Source organism: Falco punctatus (assembly GCF_963210335.1).
Source record: "Falco punctatus genome assembly, chromosome: 4".
NCBI classification, from domain to species: Eukaryota; Metazoa; Chordata; class Aves; order Falconiformes; family Falconidae; genus Falco; species Falco punctatus.
The window spans coordinates 71737558-71758695 of NC_137583.1; the positions used below are offsets into that span (position 1 = coordinate 71737558).

At 37.4% G+C, this 21138-nt stretch overlaps 1 protein-coding gene across 1 annotated transcript in view; it reads right to left on the reverse strand.

Annotated features, from left to right (window-relative positions):
• The window catches only part of PLXDC2 (plexin domain containing 2), a 272130-nt gene that overhangs the window by 115250 nt on the left and 135742 nt on the right, over positions 1–21138 (reverse strand). The window contains exons 3-4 of the mRNA XM_080382355.1: positions 10873–11019; positions 5974–6043 (exon numbers count right to left, since the gene is read on the reverse strand). Of these exons, the coding sequence (XP_080238481.1) occupies positions 5974–6043; positions 10873–11019 (217 nt within the window). The remainder of the gene's footprint in view (positions 1–5973; positions 6044–10872; positions 11020–21138) is intronic.

A 21138-nucleotide genomic window follows, 5' to 3' on the forward strand; every position in this document is an offset into this window, starting at 1 on the left:
AGAAGACAGAAAATAGAATAAATTTCATCTTAGCCCCAGTGAACTGATAACCAGCGTGAGGCAGCATGACTGTTGTGGAGCTGATGACCTGAGTGGGGTCATACAGACTGGGGTTGTGGCAAACAAAGGGACAGTGGCTAGAAGGACAGAGGGCTCAGCTCTGGTTTGTTCCTCGTATCAGCGCTCCTGCTGACATAATACACACTCCTGGTTTCCAAAACACAGCTTTACACTGCAGTTCCCTGCACAAAGTCTGTTGAAACCTTTTGGGGCCTCCATGCCACCGTAAGTTACCAGTGCCTACAGGGGTGGAATTTCTCATTCTGTTGTCACCACTGTGTGGCCAAAAAGAGCCAGAATAGCATTAACCTCTGTAAATACCTAAATCACAGTCTTCTTCCCAGAAGCCTACAATCTGGGTGTGAGTCCAGCATGAGCTGAGCAAGCTTTTGGCTCTTGATTTCAATCCTGTTCACCCAGGATGCCTTGTGGAGCCACACTGTGCACAAATGCTCAAAACTTTCTGTGTCATCAGCCCCATGCAACAACCTGATAATGCCCTGAAGGTAAATCTGGTTAACAGGCTTGGGTTTTTTTATTACTCTTCTTTACCTGTCCCCTGTCTGCCAGATTCCCAACAAGTGTTAGTAACGGATTATATACTTGAGTTGCCCAAGATACCAACCTCAAAAGCAATTAAGGTTTCATACAGTGGAAGCTCTTAGCTACATTTAGATGGTATCATTATCTCTGAAAACTCTACCGGTCTACTCAGTGCTAACTACAGCAGCTGTCATTGTAGGCACACAATGTGGGAAAGATAACTACAATATGGATAGTAATAACTAAATTTTCCTGAAGATGTTAGGGAAAACTTAAGAACAAAATGAAATGCTTTTTAACATAGATATGATTGATGTATTTTTTTTAAATCTAGATTTGACAGAAAAAGAATTTATTATTTTATCAATCTTGACTGCCAAGGGGTGAATTCAGGAAGACTGCATAGCCTCACTAAAACCAGCATGAAGATGCTAAACTTATAATCACAGATATATCATCAAGAATGTGGCTGAACTCCTCCTAGTTCAAAAGGCAACAGCACAAACTACTACATCAAAACAGCATAAACTTAGGCCAGTTCAAAATCTGTCTCTGAATTCACCTTGCAATATTTATACATTACACTACCTATAAAAATATGACTGCTATTGAAATAGAGAAAAAAGTTATCTTTGAAAAGTCTTCAAGCACATATAGGTGGAAAAAAAATAAAAAAGAAAAAAAGGGAGAGACTTGAAGATACCTTGAAGGATTCCCTAATAAAATACCAGGGTGTACCCATGCCAAGTTGTCTGCACTATCTAATAGACCTAAGGTAGTCTATTACAACCAACTGCTTAACTAAATCCTTGACAGCATAATTCTAGAGGAAAGTTCAATGACCAAAATATTGTTTTCCCAGTATGTGATAATACAGAACAAATTTATTATTTTTATTTGCTTTTACTTTTGCTGCTGCCAAATATCTATAGTTAAATGCAAAAATCAAATATGTTTTATGCTCCTAAGCAGTCTACATATTCTTGATTTACAGGCTATGTACAATACTATGCAGTCATTCTGTGGAAAGAACAGAAACTGAAAATGTTTTAAGTCCCCTCATGAATGTTGATCACTCAAACCATGAGGGAAATTCCAAAAGCAAAAATTAAAACCTTTATTAATCCCTGTCCCGGTTGTGGCTGGGATAGTTAATTTTCTTCATAGCAGCTAGTACTGGGCTACATTTTGGATTTGTGCTGAAAGCAGTGTTGACAATACATTGATGTTTTAGTTATCACCGAGCAGGGCTTGCGCAGCCCCAAGGGCTTTTCTGCCTCTCACCCCCCGCAGCGAGTGGGCTGGGGGGGCACAGCCGGGACAGCTGACCCCAGCTGACCGGAGGGACATTCCGTACCACATGGCATCATGCTCAGCATGTAAAGCTGGGGGAAGAAGGAAGGGGGGACATTTGGAGTTACAGTGTTTCTCTTCCCAAGTAACAGTTGCATGTGATGGAGCCCGGCTTTCCTGCACAAGGCTGAAGCCCTGCCTGCCAACAGGAAACGCTGAACAAATTCCTCCTTCTACTTCGCTTGTGCAGCTTTTGCTTTACCTATTAAACTGTCTTTATCTCAGCCCATGAGTTTTCTCATTTTTACTCTTCCAGTTCTCTCCCCCATCTTGCTGGAAGGGAGTGAGCGAGCAGGTGCATGGGGCTCAGCTTCCGGCTGGAGTTAAATTATGACAACGCTGGGCAACAAATATCAGGCTTAATGAAAATCCATAATAATCTGGGTCGGATACTACTATCCTCTGTAATGCTGCTACAGGCATATCAGAAATATAACATCAATGAAAGATGCCATATACGAAAAAAAATCCCAAATAACAGTATTTGATACAAAGCTGCACTAGAAAATAGACCGATCAATAACAACAACAAAAAAGCCACAAATAAACAAGAGGGCACAGAAGAATAATACAACCAAGTAGGAAGCATTGTTGCATGTTAAGTAGAACGTGGGACCACAGAGCTTCAGGGACTCCCTTGAGAAGGGCTGTGTTACTGCCTGGAGAGCTGTAGCACAGGGCGAGTTCTCCCACTCCACAGCCACCAAGCTTTGTTAGGACTATCAGTGACTGGCAGCAAACAGATTTCATGTGCTTAGCTCCCTGATATCCGCAACATGACCCTAACTCATGAGTGGTTTATTACAGAAATAACTGTACTTTTGACCTGTAGAGCAAAAACTTTAGAAATCTTCACAAAAAACAAAACTCAGCTGCTTCTTGTGTTATCTGCTATTATTAAAGCTTTGAGAGCTCTCCAGAGGTTGCTTTAAAAATGCTCTCTATAGGAATGTGGGGAGATAGATGTCCTTATCCTAAAAGAACCACAAATTACTAATTATGTTAATAATACTATAAGCTGTCTTACCTCCTAGCTATGAATTAAATAACCTTGTGAAATACAAGCTAAGGACAACAGTGAATAAATCTCCTAAACTAGGTATTTTCACTTCCTGTTCTCCCTTTCCTTAGTTAAACACAATCAGCTCATCAAAACCCTTCAGAAGAGAAAATAAATATTAGTTAGAGAGGAAAAAAAAAGTTGAGTTTTACACTGCAGCAATTTCAAAGTCATCTTAACTAACTTGGAAACTCTGCCATGCACCATCCATGAAGAATGGCAGAAACCATTTAGGTAGACATTTTTATTGTGATAGGGATTTAATGTGCCGTTGTCCTCAACTTTCCTTTTAAAAAGGTTATTTAATTTACAATTTGGAAGTAAAAACAGTTTGTAGTGCTGTCATTAGAGTAATTAATCATAACCTACTCTCCAGGAAGTGGATATCTATCATGTGGGACTCCTGTACACATTAACTGTCATTCTTTTGATCTCAGAATAACCTCTGGAGGCATTCCAGTCTAATATTAGTAATGCCACTGTAAAATCTTGATTAACAAGAAATAGTATACCATACAGTATAAAAAGGACATGGAACCTGTCTTTATACTTTGTTGCTAGGCTATAAGCCACACTGTACCACCAATGACTGACAGTAACAAAATTTGCAAATATAGCCAAAGCAAAACATGCATCAGAGAGTCAGGACAGAAATGCATCTTTCTTTTCCCACTAAATGGGTTTAGGAGTCTTAAAGTTGTAGAAAAGGTTGCATCCTGTCCTGGATTGACAGAATGACTTACAGTTACTGGGCTTTATCAAGATAATATTTTTTAAAATATTACTGACTAGATCTTACTTTTTTGTGCTTTATTTTGAGGTTGAAAATCATAGAAGCAACAAATGAAAGACGGAAGTTACCTCTGCACTAATGTCAGCAGCCTATAGTGAAAGGACTGATGTCAAATCCTGTGTAGCTTGATAACAGTCCATAAATATTTCACAGCAATATTACTTAGTAGAAATGGGGCAAAAAGAAAAGCAGAATTATCATTCAAGGTTCCATTAATAGCAAGAGAAAAGAGTGCTGCAGAGCTGCAGCTATTCTTATATGCTTACATGCTTAAAAAAAACACAAAAAAACCCCCAAAAAACCAAAACCAAACCAAACACCACAAAGCACCTAAATTCCCTAAATGCTCTACACCAAAAGAAAACAAAAAAATCTTTCCCCTCACAAATTATTACAACACAGCTCTCCTTGGAAGCTTAACCTTACTCCCAAGTATTTGGGGGCAGACGGGGAAGACTGATGACAGCAGCATATTAGTGATAGCAGTGGTAAAAACTCAGGGCTTTCGTTAAAAGTGAAGGCCCAGCAGAGCAACCATACAAGAAGAATTACTTTGAGAAAGAGTGAAGTTTGTGAAGTTTTAAGGAACTAAGGTCAGCAGTAAGAATAAAGGGACATTTATAGAATGAACATTGTCCCCACTGCTACTCTTTTAGCTGTTTAGGATTCATCCTACCCATTCTTTCATGCTACACAGATCACGGACTTGATTTTGGCACATGATTAAATATAACTCCTCTAATAAGAGAGTACAGAACTAGGCATTGATGATAAAGCACCAAAATGAAACTAAAAGCAAAGCAGAATGGAAATCAGACAAATATCAAAACCCCAATCAGTAGTTCATGGCTCATCTGATACAAATCAGTATCAAAATGTCATTGCTGATCAAGAAGAGAAAACCATGGTACTGAAGTAAGCCCATAATTCTGCATCCTTTTTTATCATTCTGACTGCAAATCAACCAATATCAGTCTTTATTCACCTCTGTCCATCTCTTGTATTCTGCTTTGGTAGCAAAATGGAGATCCTGACACAGAGTGTGACAGAAACCTCTGTTCCAGCTCCTACTCTTGTTGAGACACTGGCTGCAATTCTTCTCTAATCTTTCAGTCATACCCTTCCCATTCAGAGGTGCAGTGGGACATCAGCATCCCCTGATCCTGGCTAGCTGGCCACCCATAGCATGAGAACGGGAAACCTTGGCAAGAGACGGGGTAGGATTGGTCCTGGTGATGGTGGCCCTGGTTTCTATCTGCTTTCTATCCTGTCACACCTCTAGGCAGGGCACCACCAGCCAGAGTCCACAAACTTGCTCAACATGTTCAAGAACCAGAGGATGCTGTGGGTGTTCTGTGATGCTGTCCTCTGTCTCCCTGTTCTCATTTTTTGACAATTTCTCCTTCTCCTTTTTTCTCATTTGTTGTCTTCCACATAATTTCATTTTCCTGTGGTCTCCTCTTTGTCTTTCAAGGAGGTGGAGCTAGAGGGGAGTAGAAGGGGTCAACAGCTGTTCCTAGTGCATGAAATCAGTGTAAACAACAGCCAGCAGCAATGGGAGGGAGAACGCTAACCACAAGCCATCAGTGGTGCCCAGATCTACAAGACCAGGAGCTCTAGCTGTGTCATACCTCCCACCTTACCACAGAGAAGGAGAGGAACACCATGGTAGTGTCATGGACACCATACCACACCAAGGCAATGCACTGCAATGGGTTTGCCTTACAGGTGACAAGTTACATACTTCTAATCTTTGGATAGTAAACCCTCTGCCCACATGCAGGCAAAACCTAAGTTCCCCTCCTTGTTTTGGCTCCAGCACTACCTCCACAAGTGCAACAGCTGCAGACGCACGCATGCACACAAAAGACTCTTGGGGCAAATGCCTAAATAGAAAATGATTAATGCTATAAAGTCTTACAATGAGAGGGTTTTAAAACAGTTCAACTTGAGCAGCTGGAGGTTTTTCATCATATTGACATGTTGTGATTTTCTTTTTGTGGAAATTAAAATTTAATAAATAAATAGTAAGATATAAAAATAAAATAAATAAATAAATGCTTCAGTTTATCTCTTGACATATATACAGGAAAAAGGGTATTTTAAATACCTGAAAGGAACTCTTCCCATATTACTCAAATTAAATGGTTAGAAATACACTTACCCCCAGTTGCCACAGTAATTTCACGTAGGAAATGGCCATAAAATGGAAAATCAAAGGACAGATTCACTCTCTGAAATGAACAACAGCAGAAAATAAAATTGACATTGTGCAGAAAGGTAAGCGAAAACAAAATGAGTAGTCCTCTACTTCAAATATCTGTTTCAGTGCTTTTTATTTTTCACTGGAGCCTTGCTATTCTTCATTTGAAATTGCCAATAGCTAATTGGAAACAATTCTGTGTAGCACTTAACCACTTGAAAGCAGTGGATCTTCATAACTGAAGATTTCAGAAAACAAAATACATCAGCAGACATTATAATTCTCTCAAATAAAACTAATAAATTTTTTAGGTTTTCCTTAAATTTCTTCAACCTCTTTCTCAAGAGCCATCAATATTTAACGCCTTAGCAGTACCTAAGTTTTACAGGATACCCACTTCGCTGGCTGCAGGTGGTGTGCTCTTTCAGATTCAAGTGCCCTCGGTGACATCCTGCTGCTACCTGGGTGCTTATCTGATGGAGGCTGGTCATTGGAAGGCAACTCCTTCATCAAACCCACATGACACCAGTTCCCAAAACTCTCTACACTGTTAACTAGGAGCTGAAACTGATTATAAAGAAATATTCAACAGATGTATTAACAAACTCTACTTTCAGTCCTTAATGCAAAATAAAAAGGAAGAAAAAAATACTTTCTCCCCCATCAGCCTATCCTCTGTCAGCTGAATTCACAGCTGATTCACAGGGAACTGTAGTTTGGAGAACACTCTTCTGCTCACATAAGCTCCCCATAAAGCACCATTCAAATTCAAACTCATTTTCCCTCGCCACCTATGGCACTCCCATCTATTCCACTCTTTTCCCAAAGCTCAGTGATTATTGTGGCCACCCGTAATCATCACCTGGTGTACTACCTGGATAAACTCTGAATAAATCAGTAGTCATGACAGAAAGGAATGCTGAAATCCCAGTAAGGTCTTTTCACTGTTTAAGTGTAATATCCCATTAAAACAACATCACTTCCATAATGGCCTGAAGCTCAAATAGGAACAGGGTATACAGCCTGTTATTATTTGTTGTTTAGGACAAGTTTTAAAAAAATAATAATAATAAAAAAAAAAAAAAAATCAGTGTGAAGATGGGTTGTTGGTGACTGATCCTCAACCCTAACCTCAGATGTCTCCACTTAAGGGCAACAGTCCATGCATTTAAAAAGCAAAAAGAGGGGGAAAAGCATTTTGTCTTTATTTTCCCTACCATTATTTCTATCCTGGGTTTATTATTTTCAGATTATATCCAAGTGTTTCTTTCTTCTCTCAGGAAGAATCCAGAGACATCCAGCAGAATTTAAATAATTATTTAGCATGAAATTAACAGCTGAAGGTTTACAGTCATTTTAAATTAGATTTGCTTTGCATTTAAGTGGAAGAAAGAATTTTGACAGGATTTATTAGCACAATTTTGTTTGTTTTTAATTAGAATGCAAAAATCCATTTGCAGTGTGGTAATTGGACTAAGTAGGTTCTAATGACCTTTTCTGTATATACATAAAATACAGATATACAACTGAGTATTTCTAATCAAAATGGCACACGTGAAAGACAGCTCATAAATTAATGTAAACAAATAGAGTTTTACCATATTCTGAAGTTTTCACCACTGAGATGTATGTTACATTTATGTACGCACTCCAGTGAAAAATTGTCCTTGCTCTACCAAACATAATTTCCAAGAACACCGTTAAAACCATCAATTCTCTGATCAAACCATCCCTCTTTCCTTTCTGCACTACTGTCCATTTTACCTATTAGCATTAACTGTCTGAATAACAAAAAAGTTAAACAGCTTCAAAAGAAAGATGTGCCCCCTTAGCAGTCTTCTAAGTTGCTATAAACACTAGTATAAAAATGTTTGCAATAAAGACTTGATCCTGTGCCCAATCAAACCAGATACAGATGTCCCATTGACTTCTATCAAAAAGTGATGCCTTAAATTCTGACAATATAAAAACGTTTAATATAGACAACTGTTTAGCATAATACTGTAATAAAGAACAAACAAGATTTAAGGAATGTTTTAAAGTGCGATTTTGTAAAAGCCACTTGAAATAAATGTGGGTTTACTTTTGCTGCTAGAGAGTATACCTTGTTTTTCAGAACAAATATCAGCACTTTCAACCCACTGGAATAAAAATGTTATCTCCATGCACAAACGATAGACTGGACTGACAGGAAAGGGAATTGAGTTCCCAAGTGTAAGGTGATCCTGTATCTAGATCAGTGTTTGAGTAATCAACTATTAGATATCAAAACACACTGAGCATCCAAGCCACACCTAAAATTTTATTACACAGTTTAGAAGATGGTAGCAATATGTTGGGGGGTGGGGGAAATGGCTACTCAAGGTGTAAATCCTGTACTGCTAGGCATTTTAATTGTTTTATTAATATTTGCGTGTAACTTTACCCAAATGACGACTATGCTGTTTATAGAGCCAAACCATCTCATGGATCCTCTATGTCACGTTTCCTGTAGAAGCAAAACCAACTGGCAGCTTCTGGGAACTCTTAGGATTACATACTTCCAAATGAAGGAAAACACACAAATTGAGTGGAACATATTTAGCATTCAAGGAATCCCTGACATTATTAGAAAAAAATAATACTTAGCATATAGTAATTTAACTTTTTGTTCTACTATCAAATTGGAGATAATCTGTAGAAATTATCAGCATGTAAATCACCAAGTCACAGAAGGATGTGCAAAATGGCCTTTTAAAAAGAGTATTGGCAAAGTTTATCTCTATGGAAGAGAAGGGAAGAGATCACTGCTTATCTATTTATGATCTACTCAGAATATATGACTCTACAGTTGTTATACAGTTATAAAGAACACATCTCATCTAAATAATTTTGTTGTTCAGTACACATGGGTGTTGTTTGCTGGGACAGATACAAGAAATCAATTATAGACACATAAATAAAATATAAAGCCTTACAGAATCACTCACCGGCACATTTTCATCCTTCAGGAGGGACATAAAACAAACTCTGAAAACCAGGTCTTTAAAACAGTATGCAGACATGGCTGCAGTCACTCAAGTTCACAGTCCAAGATATTTGGGTAAATATGAAAAAAGATGGATATCAGTGTGCTAAACCTGGACCACAGCCTGCATTTCTGCCAGCTGTAGCAGAGAAAAGTGGGCACCTGACGTTCAGCAGAAAAGTCTTAAATCGCTTGTTTTGGGGAGAAACAGCTGAAGCCGTTGTGCTGCCAAATTCCACTCTGTTGTGCTGAACAGTCCTCCAGACTGATCCAGCACCCAGACCACAAGCATTGTTTCATTTTAAACCTCTGGTTTAGTAACTTCAACAAAACGCCCCCCTTGGAATGGACATTTTTAGGTGTTTAATCTCAGGGATCCAACTGGAAACAAAACTACTTAGAACAAAGGTGTAAAAGGGCGTAACCTTAAATAATCATTAAACAACAGGCTAAAATTTCTCAAAGGAATTTCACTAATGTTTAGGTCCCGAGCCTTATAAATTACTAGTATTAGGGAAAGATGTTTTACCTTATATAGGTATTTTTAATCCCTTTATTACATTTTTTTGCATGTTTCCATTCTCTCCCTCAACACAGACCACCAGGATCCCAGATAAAGGCAGCAAGGCAGACAATATAGGTTTTCACTTTTAGGTACCCCTGAGGTGTTTTTCTCATTAGAAACAAGTTGTCTTAAGAAAATAGATGACACAGTTGTATTCAATTACCCCAAAGACACATAACTGCCTGAACCCTCTGTATTTGCATTATCCCCGGCTCTTTACAGTCTTTTTTTGCTATGAGGAATGTATTTTATGTACTAGACTCTCTGTCAGTCATATCTAGTGGATTTACCACTCCATTCTGCTTTTTGTATTCCGAGCTAAATACCACAGTGTTTCTTCATTCTTACATTCCTCTGAGCCAATCACCTGGCTGGTGCCAGGGAGGTAAAAGATGTATTAAACTTGCCTTTTCTCTCAGCTTTAAAACTGTTAAACACACCTGCATCTTTAAGAACTGTACAACTTTTAAATAAGGCATTCACTAGATTTTAGTTTTAAACTTGTCAAAATCCAAGGACTTTTTATTGGAGCCAAGTTGGTGAATGGATGAAACAAGAACCTCATGAACCACAACTCTCAGTTGTATTTTTCTGTTTAATTTGTGCTAATAATGGCTCTTCTATATATGGTTTCCAGCCACAGGTGAGATTGAAGAATACAGTCTGTAAATCACACAGCATTCAATTTCACTACTAAGCACCTAAGTCCATTATTGTCATATCCGTTTTACCTGACAGCACGATTACAATGAGTTAAACAAGATTGTTATTTACACTCCATGTTATTTGTTTGTTGATATCCTGAAATTGTGATCACATCTATCACTGCTGATACTATATGACAGTCTCATGAGTTTTATCAGTTGTCCCAAAAGAAAAAATAAGTGTGACACCTCATACAAAATGATAGTGCAAAGACACACACACTCCATGGGAGACAAACTTCAGCAACATAACCTTGAACCCAGTTCTGTTGTTATTGAAGTCAACAGCAAAATTGCCTCTGACTTCAGCAACACAAATAGTGTATTGCTTGATAGTTTGTGATCCTTAAGAACAGAAGCAAATTTCAAATATATGTTAAGGCACCTCTGAAGGACTTTTATAGCAGGGGCAAGGCGGTGATTTGGAATCATTTGATAGCAATATCGTGCAGACTTTCACAGCTTAACTAAAATTCAAAGATAAAGCTCTGTGACAGTAGTCACCATACTCAGTAATACTACTGTGTTGGTCACTGGTGAAAAATATTCATGTCAGTCAAAGAAGAAAAAGTATGATAACTTACTGCTGCTTGCCGATGGGTATTGGAAAGGATCCCATGAATCTTTACTTTGTCTTTCTCCATTTGGTCTATATTCACCCACAAATCCCGGCTGGTAGAATCATATGGGCCATATGTCCTTGAAGTATAGTAATTATGATCTGTATCCTCCTGAAAGGGGGAAAAAACCCACAGCAAATATAGATTAGAATGGAAGATGCACCTTAGTTCTTTATATAAAACACATCATTGAAATACTGAGTTTTGTTGCTCCTGGGAGCAGCAGAAAAGACTACACTACAAGTCAACAATGAAAAAAAAGTACAAATTGTAAATGTGTTGCAGAAGACAGCTTTGCTCCTAACCACAAGCAGCTGGCAAGGCAAACAGTTACCTCATACAATCATCTTATATTATGATTATAATGTTCACTGTCCCCATATCCCAACCATACAGTTCCTGTAACCACATCAGTGAAAACTATGGCAAAATGTTTGACGGCTTTCAAGGCACGATGGTTAGTAAGTTCTTGTAACAACAGCCATGCTCTAACAAAGCAACAAGCAGTTCTAACACCTTAAAAACCTGTATTTTTTATCAATTTTGAACATAATTTACTAGAATACCCTTTATAAGAACATAAAAAAAAATCCTAAGAGCTATAGGCTTACAATGCTACTTCATTTCAAATCTCAACAAGATTGTTTTACTGTACATACGCCACTCAGAGAGACAAATACATATATATTTGTAGAAGAAAGGTTCCTCATCCTCACAGTCTTCGAAATAACTTTAGTTGCTGTCACACTCACGTTACAGCAAATTCAGAGATAAAATACATGAACCCTACATGTGCCATGAGAAACTGTGCTAGTGGTCCATCAAATCCTGCAGTTTGCAGATATCCAATTTCTCAGTCAAGGGCACAGTTCAGAAGACAGTAAGTCTTGGCAAAGTCTGCTTATGTCAGTGATAAAGCTGGGACTCCAACACTCAAAATACTCTGTATGCCACTAAACCTTGCTGCAATCAGTTTACACTTGAAATCATATACATTTAGCACAATTAAAAAAAATAAAATTTTGAAATCTTATCAGGCAAAATCTAGGAAATGTTTAAACCCCAAGTGGAGGAAATTCCAAAACTTCTGTCAATGTCAGTAGCTACGATTGTCTGTACCTTCCTAAAAGATATCAAAGACGGGGGTGGGGGTGGGGGTGGGGTGGGGAGGGGCTCGGAAAGTGCATAGTCATAGGTGGGAGATGAAACACATCCCAGATTCCCAGTCTTCCCTAACTTGTCACAAGCTCTTGTAACCATAAAACACGTAAGTCAACAGCACTACCAGCTTTCTACTGAATAGTAGTAATACTGTATTCATTCCTAGTGACACGGTCCCAAGCTAAAGATACACTTGGCAAAGGCTTGTATTCTAGACGAAACTGTTCATGTTCTCGGTTAAATACATTGACCATAAATCCTGTTTCAGCTGGAGTTCATCCTACGTTAACACCATTCATTACTGATGCATTTCACTTAGGCTGTTGAAGATAAAATCACATTATTTTCTCCTTGATGATTTCTTTATCTTTTGCTATACTTTATATGCCAGGATGTACTTGCCCAGTAAATCTCAGTGACACTTTTGAAGCACCTTCTAACAACTTCAGCAGCTCTAGGTCAGTCACACAAGTAAACATAATTAAAAGTATGCTGGCAGGAAGATGACAAAAGCCAGCCACCTTAACAATTTTTTCTTATTTAGTGGTCAACAAAACCAGTTATTACCATCATGTATACAAAGGAGGTACAGTAAATTAAAAGATTTTGACAACAAAGATACATTTTTCCAGCCTAATTTATCATTCCGTCAGAATTTCCATGGAAATTGTAAGTTACATTTAAGATATCACAAAGTCTCAAGGAAAAAGTCCAAGTGACAAAGAAGAAGAAATAATTACAAAAATAGCTTGTTCCAGGTAAACATGTAATATTTAAACTATAATTAAAACCGTGCAGTTCTTGCATTTCTAGATTTTCATAACAAATAAAGCTATGCCAGTTAATTACTAGTAGCTAAGCCCCTGCCTCCATAACAAGGCTCTGAGACTGAGCCTGGTTGGTTGCTTTGTAAGAATGCTTTGAATGGTATCTTGATCTGTGCTTAAAGCAGGCTCATCATACATCTTGTAAATCAAACACTGAGTTATAGCCTTCAGCTCAACATATTTTGTCAGTGTGTGAGGGAATTAATTGTGTATATGCAATTACCAAGTTTTGTGAGAAAAAAAAAAAGTAAAAAAAAAAAAGTCTCATTTACTGTTTTAATTCAAGTTAAATAACCTTAGATACTTCTAGAACGAAACAAATTCATTTCTACTTGGATGAGAAGAAAAAAAAACAGAATTCCTCTTGCTCTTTGGAAAAGTTTCATAACCTTCAGCATATGTATTTTATGAATGGACTATTAAATATTTGTCTCTTACATCTTTTTTTTTTTTTTTTTAAATCCTACCTTTAAATTTACAATATGACTACAAAAAAGAACATACAGCTAACTACTATAGTTGGCCTGAGCAGCTCAGGAGCTTTTTCTAAGCTTAGGATCCATACTTGTATTCCAAGTCACTGCCTTCACAGTTTTTAACATGCATTACCACAGAAATTAAATTGTTGGAGTCTTCCATATATTTCCCAGCCACAGAGAAACGTTTTATTGGTATCAAGATGCCTATGAGTTTTCATTCTGACAGACCTGTTTATGGGCTTTGGTTGATTGCACCTGTTTCATGATACACTCTAACCCCTACAGGTACTATATGCATAAGAAGATGGAAAAATAATTCAAAAATTACACTGAATTTGCATGCAAACTACTGATACTGAATTATGAAAATAATTTTAATAAGTATATGACACAAATGTAGAATTCTGAATACAGCTAGAATTATATATACATACAAGTATGAAGAGAAACAAACTTTCCAGTTCCTTTTAATGACATAGAAGCATGTGACCAAATGAAAGAACATGCAGAGAAAGCAGACAACATACCCATCACTACTACAAGAACAATTTTTCTTTACCTTTTTTCAGGTATTTTGGGGATATGAACATTTTTTCCCGCGGCTTCTCTAGAATCTCCTTGATGATTTCTTTATCTTTTGCTATACTTTATATGCCAGGATGTTCTAGCCAAATACTGCATATATCTGAAGTTGGAAGCACCTCTCTTCTATTGAGAAGTATAGCTTTTAAGCAAAGGATTTTTCCAGATTGTTCACACCAGCTATAAGGATTACTGTTGGCAACCTTTGTGAGTATAAAAAGAGTATTTATTAGAACTTCTCTCATAATTCTTTCTTTTTGGGGAAATAAGTTATTTTTAATCCGTGGCAGTCTTCAGTGCTGAGTGGCCATTTTATTGCAGGTTGTAAAGAAAATTAATTTCTCACAGTTTTCACAAGGGATATTGTCTGATGACACCTTGAATATATTCCCATACTTTTCTAACTGCAAATGAATTTTCTCAGGAAAGCTGAATGCGTGCACTATTCATGAAAGCTCAGCACAAGGGAGGATTAAGCCTTCTTTAAATTCTCAGTGCGCAGTATTTATCAAATTAAGTGACTGAACATCCATTCCATGTGTTACATACACAGATACTCCCAAATACAGTCCAAACACCGCATATTTATTTCCTCACTAACTGCTGTCCCTTAACAGGTAACAGATTAAGGCTTCAAATGTGTGAGGTGAGCTGTTGCAATCAAGATAGCATAAAGTAACTATGTGTGATATTTAAAAGTAACAACTACATTATGCCTCTGAAATGCTTTCATATTACTAACTGGGATTCTGGCCAAAGATGTACATGAAAATAGTACCAAAACAAAGATGAAACAATGAAATTCCCTCTCAATGAAATAAGACATCATGATTCAACAATGATACAATCACATATGTAAGCATGGGACTATTCAGATTTAATTATCTTCCTGTTACATTTTTTTTCTTTAGCATAAACTGAAAGATACTGTAAATGTTTTGGAGACAGGATATTATCAAACAAGATTTAGGTTAAGAATAAGAGTCTCTGTTGAATCCAACTGCGTGAATATTTTGCTTTTAAATACTGGATCCAATTGGATTCAAACTACAGACAGTACTGAATGAGAAGTTTTGCCATATATATATATACACACACATGTATCTATTTATGTCTCTACCTGTAAGGCTGTAACTGAAAAAAAAAGTAGGAATTTCAGCCAGAAGAAAAGGAACTGGCATCCAGAAATGAGCTCTGTTGCACAACCGTATGCTATAAGAAAACTCTTAGTTCCTCTGCAGTTGAAAGACGACAGACATTCACAAAGCAAATCAATAATGATTTTCCATTGTTATACTGATCAGCCAGCCAGATGGCAGTTACATTTTGGTGGCCTAAGTTTTGGTTGCCTTCTCCCAGTCCTGGGAGACTGTTCATGCCGTGACTGACGGGGGGGGGGGGGGGGGGGGGAAATAATCAAGCAAGCAAACAAAGGCTCCTTATCTTCAAATATCTGTGATTAAGTGTCATGAGTTATTTCCAGCTGCAACAGACAAAAATTAGACTCATTTAATTTAACAACTGTTGTCCCTTTAAATATCCTATCTATTGAACTTGCATTTTCAGACTTTCATTGAGATGACACAACAAACTTTGAAGCTATCAAGGATACAGAGTTAGACTTCATAATTGACTCATTTTATCACTAAAAAATCGGATATGAGACCTTCCTTTTAAACAAAATGCATTAATAAACTGCCCAAATTATCCAAATTTTATGAAATTTTCAAATTATCTGAAAGTGTTGCTGGTATTTGCTGCAAAAATTAGTGCTGAAACTCATCACCAAATACTAAATTCAGAAAGTCACCTTTAACTCTGAATATGAGCATTTACAGATGAATAGCCTATGAAATTAATCAGACAACTATGCATTCTAAAAGCTGAATTTGTAGAATGAAGTGGAAACACTGGAAGGAGAAAACAGCCAGTTATATATTTTAAAATAGATCACTTTTCAGGAAGAAAGCAAAGGTAATAATAAAATACTTCAAGGGAAATTTAGAGGAAGGAAATAAGGCAGCAATTAATAGTATTTCCCTAATGAAGAAAAGCAGTTCTGACATTTCATTTTGCAGAAGAAAAAAGAACAGTTTCTATTAAAATAAGCCGGCAACAAGATGGCCCTGCACATATATAACAAAACCAGCTTCCTCAAAACTTATTTGCACTCTTACCCAATCTCACTTAATGCTTGTTACTCTCTTATGCTCTCTCTGCTTATCCTGTCAGCGAAACACAGCTAAAATTGACTTCTGAAATGTTTCAGGGTTTTGTTAGAAAATTGCTCTTGGATTTTGAACATTATTAGTATCCACCAGCTAAAAGCAGCACAAGGGGGAGAACAGAAATGACAGCTCATGCAGGACTTGAGCTAGCTCTGCACTGCAGCTGATGGAAACCTTCTTCCAGCTGGCATGTGCTTGGGCACTGAGAAGGGGCAAGAGAGATACACGGTCACACTCTGCATCACCAGAGAACAGGAAGCATGTGTGCATGGCGTTGCAATTTAATTTCCTCATTTATTTGAGTCTTCTTTAGGCAGGCACTGACTGAGACTGGGGGAAGGGTGGCAAGGGTACATGGAGAACACCCCCAGTCCAACGGCCATTAGCAGAAGATCTTTTATCATACTGTCTCATCTCTTCTATCCTGAAACGGGGTCCTAATGAGAAGATTAAGGTCAGAGAGAATGGGGAAAGACCCACACACAAAAAAAAGGGAAAAAAAGCCATGTAACTGCATTCTAACAGAGACTACTGCAATTGTAATTATACCAATATTACGATGCAATTTTACAGTTTTATAGGATCTGATAACTGAAGAACCCCAAGGAATACTTAATTTGAACTGGCCTCTCAAAACGTGACAGCTCTAATTTCAGTAGATAAGCTACACACTAGCTACCTACATACCACATGAAAGTCTTGAAGAGGATACATATAGCGGTTGCTGCTTTGGAAGCTCGATTGTTAGAAGTACCTATTTCATTTCATAAAGTGCTTTGCATTAAGGATAACCTCCTCTCTGCTATTCAATTTCTTAACAAAAGCTTTTGTTCTGTATGTTTCCTTAAAAGAGATCATACAGTTTACAAAACTGCCTCACTGCTTTCACAAAGGCAAAGCTACAATCTGTTTCTTTTGGGGGGTGGGATGGGGTTGGTAGGTTGTTTTTTTCCCTTTTTTTTTTTTTAATATCTAATGTGGGAAGAAGTTAGGAAATACGTGTATATATATATATACATAGGCATAGCATACATATTCTACATCAACAGTCACCAGAACCTGCAAACATCACTGTTAATTACACAAGCCTTAGAAAAATCCTTATTGCACAGCTAATATCATGTCTATATGAATGAGGGGAACCCAGTCTAACAAAAGAGAAAAACCTTTTTCTGTGTGACAATTATTTTTTTAAGATTAAGAATTTTTAATTATTTTTATATTTTAAAAATATATTTATAATATTATATTTTTATATAGCTATATTTTAAAGATTATTTTAATAAGAATATTAAATATATTAAGATAATTAAGAAATTATCTTAATCTCATATTGAAATTAAGAACTTTATCTCATGTTGTTTTCTGCAAGAAAAGGGGACACGAGTGCTCTGCAGAGTCCTGAAAGCCTGTCTGTGTGCAAGAGTCCTCAGACTCAGGTTTTCACTAGGACCAGTGCGGAAGTCACTTTGCCCAGAATCTCACAGATTTGCACCTGGAGTTTGTTACTGTAAATAGTAAATGATGTCATCAACTGGGATGAAATAAAAGCATTTAACACACAGCTCTTGCTTCTATGTACACACACAGCTTTACGTGGCTCTACAACACCTTAAACTCCCAGGTTTTTGAACCACACTTTTCTGAGTGCCTGACAGCACCTGTAATGGAGAGTCACAGACTCTGACAGACAGTCTGGCAGAGAAGGATGCCATAAACCCGTTATTAATCCAAAAAGCCATTTAGTCTTTCTGGCCTTGTGAAAAGTCAATGTGGAGGCACTGCATTTTCATGCTATGCAGCCACTTTTGAAAGGAAGCCCCTCTTGGGGACTGCTATAAAACTGTCAGCCTATTTCGGGGTCATTACAACGGTCTTATAAAGCCCCTTGGACTGTCTTGTTGTAAGAGACAAGCTTCAAAGGAGCAAAAGTCTCTGCAGTGCTTTACTTGAGAGGAAAAAAAGCCAAATCACCATGTCACTCAAAACCCAATTACAGTAGGGAAATATTTATTATGCAGTTTTGTTCCTGATTTGCTGGAGCAGAAGTTTGAGAAATGACATTCTCAAAATAAACCTTTATTAACTGCTCTGGAGCATCCTCTCCACTAAAAGAAAACAATAGGAACCATTGCAATAAAATTACCATGAAAACATCTAGCAACAATTTGATTTTGGTGTAAATATGAAACATATAGAATTTATTTTCTCATTTTTAGATATGTAAAAATGACTAAAGTCTTTATAAAACTGAAACTGTAAAAATGACTGTAAACATAAAGAAACGCTGCCAGATGTAGACTGCAGAGCATCAGTGGTTATGACCCCGTGTACCTGTTACCAGCCCCATTCTTAGGGGTTCACGACTGCAGATAAGACCATAAATAATTCTGTCATTATCTTTTAAAAACTCACTTCCTGTGAGGAGTATAATTGACAGTGTATTTCTGAGTGTATATACTTTGACATACTTAAAGCCACACGTGCAATTTTTAACTCCCCCTAAGTTCAGTTTAATTTTATATTTATTTATTTATTTAAATCCAGGTACTAGGGTAATTTTAGATTCTCTGTAGCCTATTTCTTCCTTCAGTATATATTCAGAAGCCATTTTCCTTTCTTTGTCCCTTCTCTATAGAAAGAAACAAGAGGAAAACAGACAACCAAGACCCCACAGCCCCAAGGCCTCACATCAGAAGAGAAAATGGCAAATTTGAGTCAGGATGAAAATTGTTACAGATCTGGAGAATTAAGTTAATATTAGAAAGTATAGTTTCCAGTTGATCAGAGCTTTATGTAGGACATTGCTGGAAGCTGCCTCCACACTCACTGGTGTGTGCTGCAATTCCTGAGCAGCAAATACTGTCTCAGGGATCTATCAGGGCTCACAGCTGAAACTATAGGGCAATCAATTGTAAGAACATGTACAACAGATATGAAGTCGATACAGTCAGGAACATGAGTTTGTTAATGCAGTAGCTTTTTACCTGTAGGAATAAAGCCTAATTTGAAGCTTTTAAAGGTATCTTATGCTCACTTCACTGAGCACCAGCCTTTGCCAATGCCACACCGCACAGTTCAGCTGTGTGCTGTTCAGCAATGCTCATCACAGAGCCTGAGCATTGAAGGACAAACTGCATCATCATTGCTTCTCTAGAGAATGCTCAGTTTAAACAGATAGCAACCAAACGTGGTAGTCTATTTAATCAGAGCGCTTTCTAGTTTAGGTCTCATGTACATACAGCACACTTAAATTTTTAGTTACTAAAACACAGGACTGGCCAAAATCAATAATCAGTATCCAAAATTTCAAAATTACCATTCATGTCTTAGAAAGATAGTAATGATTATAGTGGTTGAGCTGTAGTCCCAATTTCTAATGCTTTATGGAAAGCTTGCTCTTTGCTTTGGAAAAAATGTACACATTTTGCTTTGTTCAGATGTATTTTTCCACACACATCTGTAACAGGAGTTCAGTCAAGATATTCTATACAAGAATAGTGAAAACAATGCTATGTACAATTTTAACAAACTGTTCTAACCAGCCACATTTCTTAAGGACTTGTCACAGAAATGCTTTAAGCAGTCATGCTCAGAAAAATAAATAAATCCCTCGAGAGCTCTCTAATATAAGTGCCACAACTGTAAGACACCGTATTTAATTGATACGCCTGATGATGTACACATTGACTAGACAGGCACCTCCAAGTCACTCCCTCTGCATAACATCAGGCTCAAAACAAGCTTTCTGCAGCATCTGCACTCCTGTTCTTTTCAGGACGGATACTCCAAGCACTTTGCAATCGCTCAGACAAGGTCAAGATGCTAAGTATCTTTACTCTGCTGTCTCTGAGAAGCACTACTGCCTTCAAACTAACCCAGTGCCCAGTTGATTCAATATTCTCAAATATTTCAAAATTAAACATGTTATTTTCTTTTTGATAGATGTTATTTTTTTTCCTTGTGTATAATTTCCACATATATGTTGTTTTTTAAGAGTAGAGTGATTCAAAGTGGAAAAGCTTCATAAACTTGTATTTTCTGTTTTTGCTTTCAGCTGAATGCATGACAGTAGAAGATAAAACACAAGGCGACTTGAAAGGTGTCTTTTCACAATTTAAAGCAAAAATAGTGATGGCAAACACTTATAACCCCTCCTAAGCACTGAAAAACAGTGAAAGATGAAGACATGAGATTTTACTTATGCCTAAACCTCTGCATTTTAACTCTGACCAGAATTGGGCCGTTTTATTTTGCCTGACACTGATATAATTTGTTGGTGTATCTGTTAATTAAAAAAATAAAAATAAACCCCCCCATCATTTTCACTTCAGATTTAGATAATCAAATAGTTAGCTGAGCAGGGTTCTAAGCACTCATTATCAGAACCACAGACCTAGTAAATGCTGTCAACGAAGGTCTGCCAGCTCAGCAAGCTTTCAGGGCCGCTTTAGAACAAACAATGCGCACCTTGACTGCGCTGCCTATACTGACCATGGATGAGATGTAATTGCCTAAGCACAGGAGGAACCCAGGACCATTCAAGACTTGCAGATACGATCCAGGACCTATAGCAGACTCCTATTTTAAAGGAGGAGCAACGGACCATTCAGTATAACCAAGTGCCCAAAACGATGCCAGACACCTACAATTAAGCAACTGAATTTCACCTTAAATTTCCACCACCTATGACAGGACACTACCTCACATACAATGACTTGCACATACCTCATCTACCCCACACATGCACCTATATTTAGGTATCCAAATTGAGAGGCTGAATTTCACCTTTGATTTCAATATTAACTAAAAAGGCAAATCACTCATACAGACTCCAGCCTTTCATAGCAATCACAGTAGCCTAGTATTTTATATAAATTCACATACATCATTAGTGCAATATACAGATGCGTACTACCCTTAATTGAATCTTTATGTAAGAAACAAAACCTC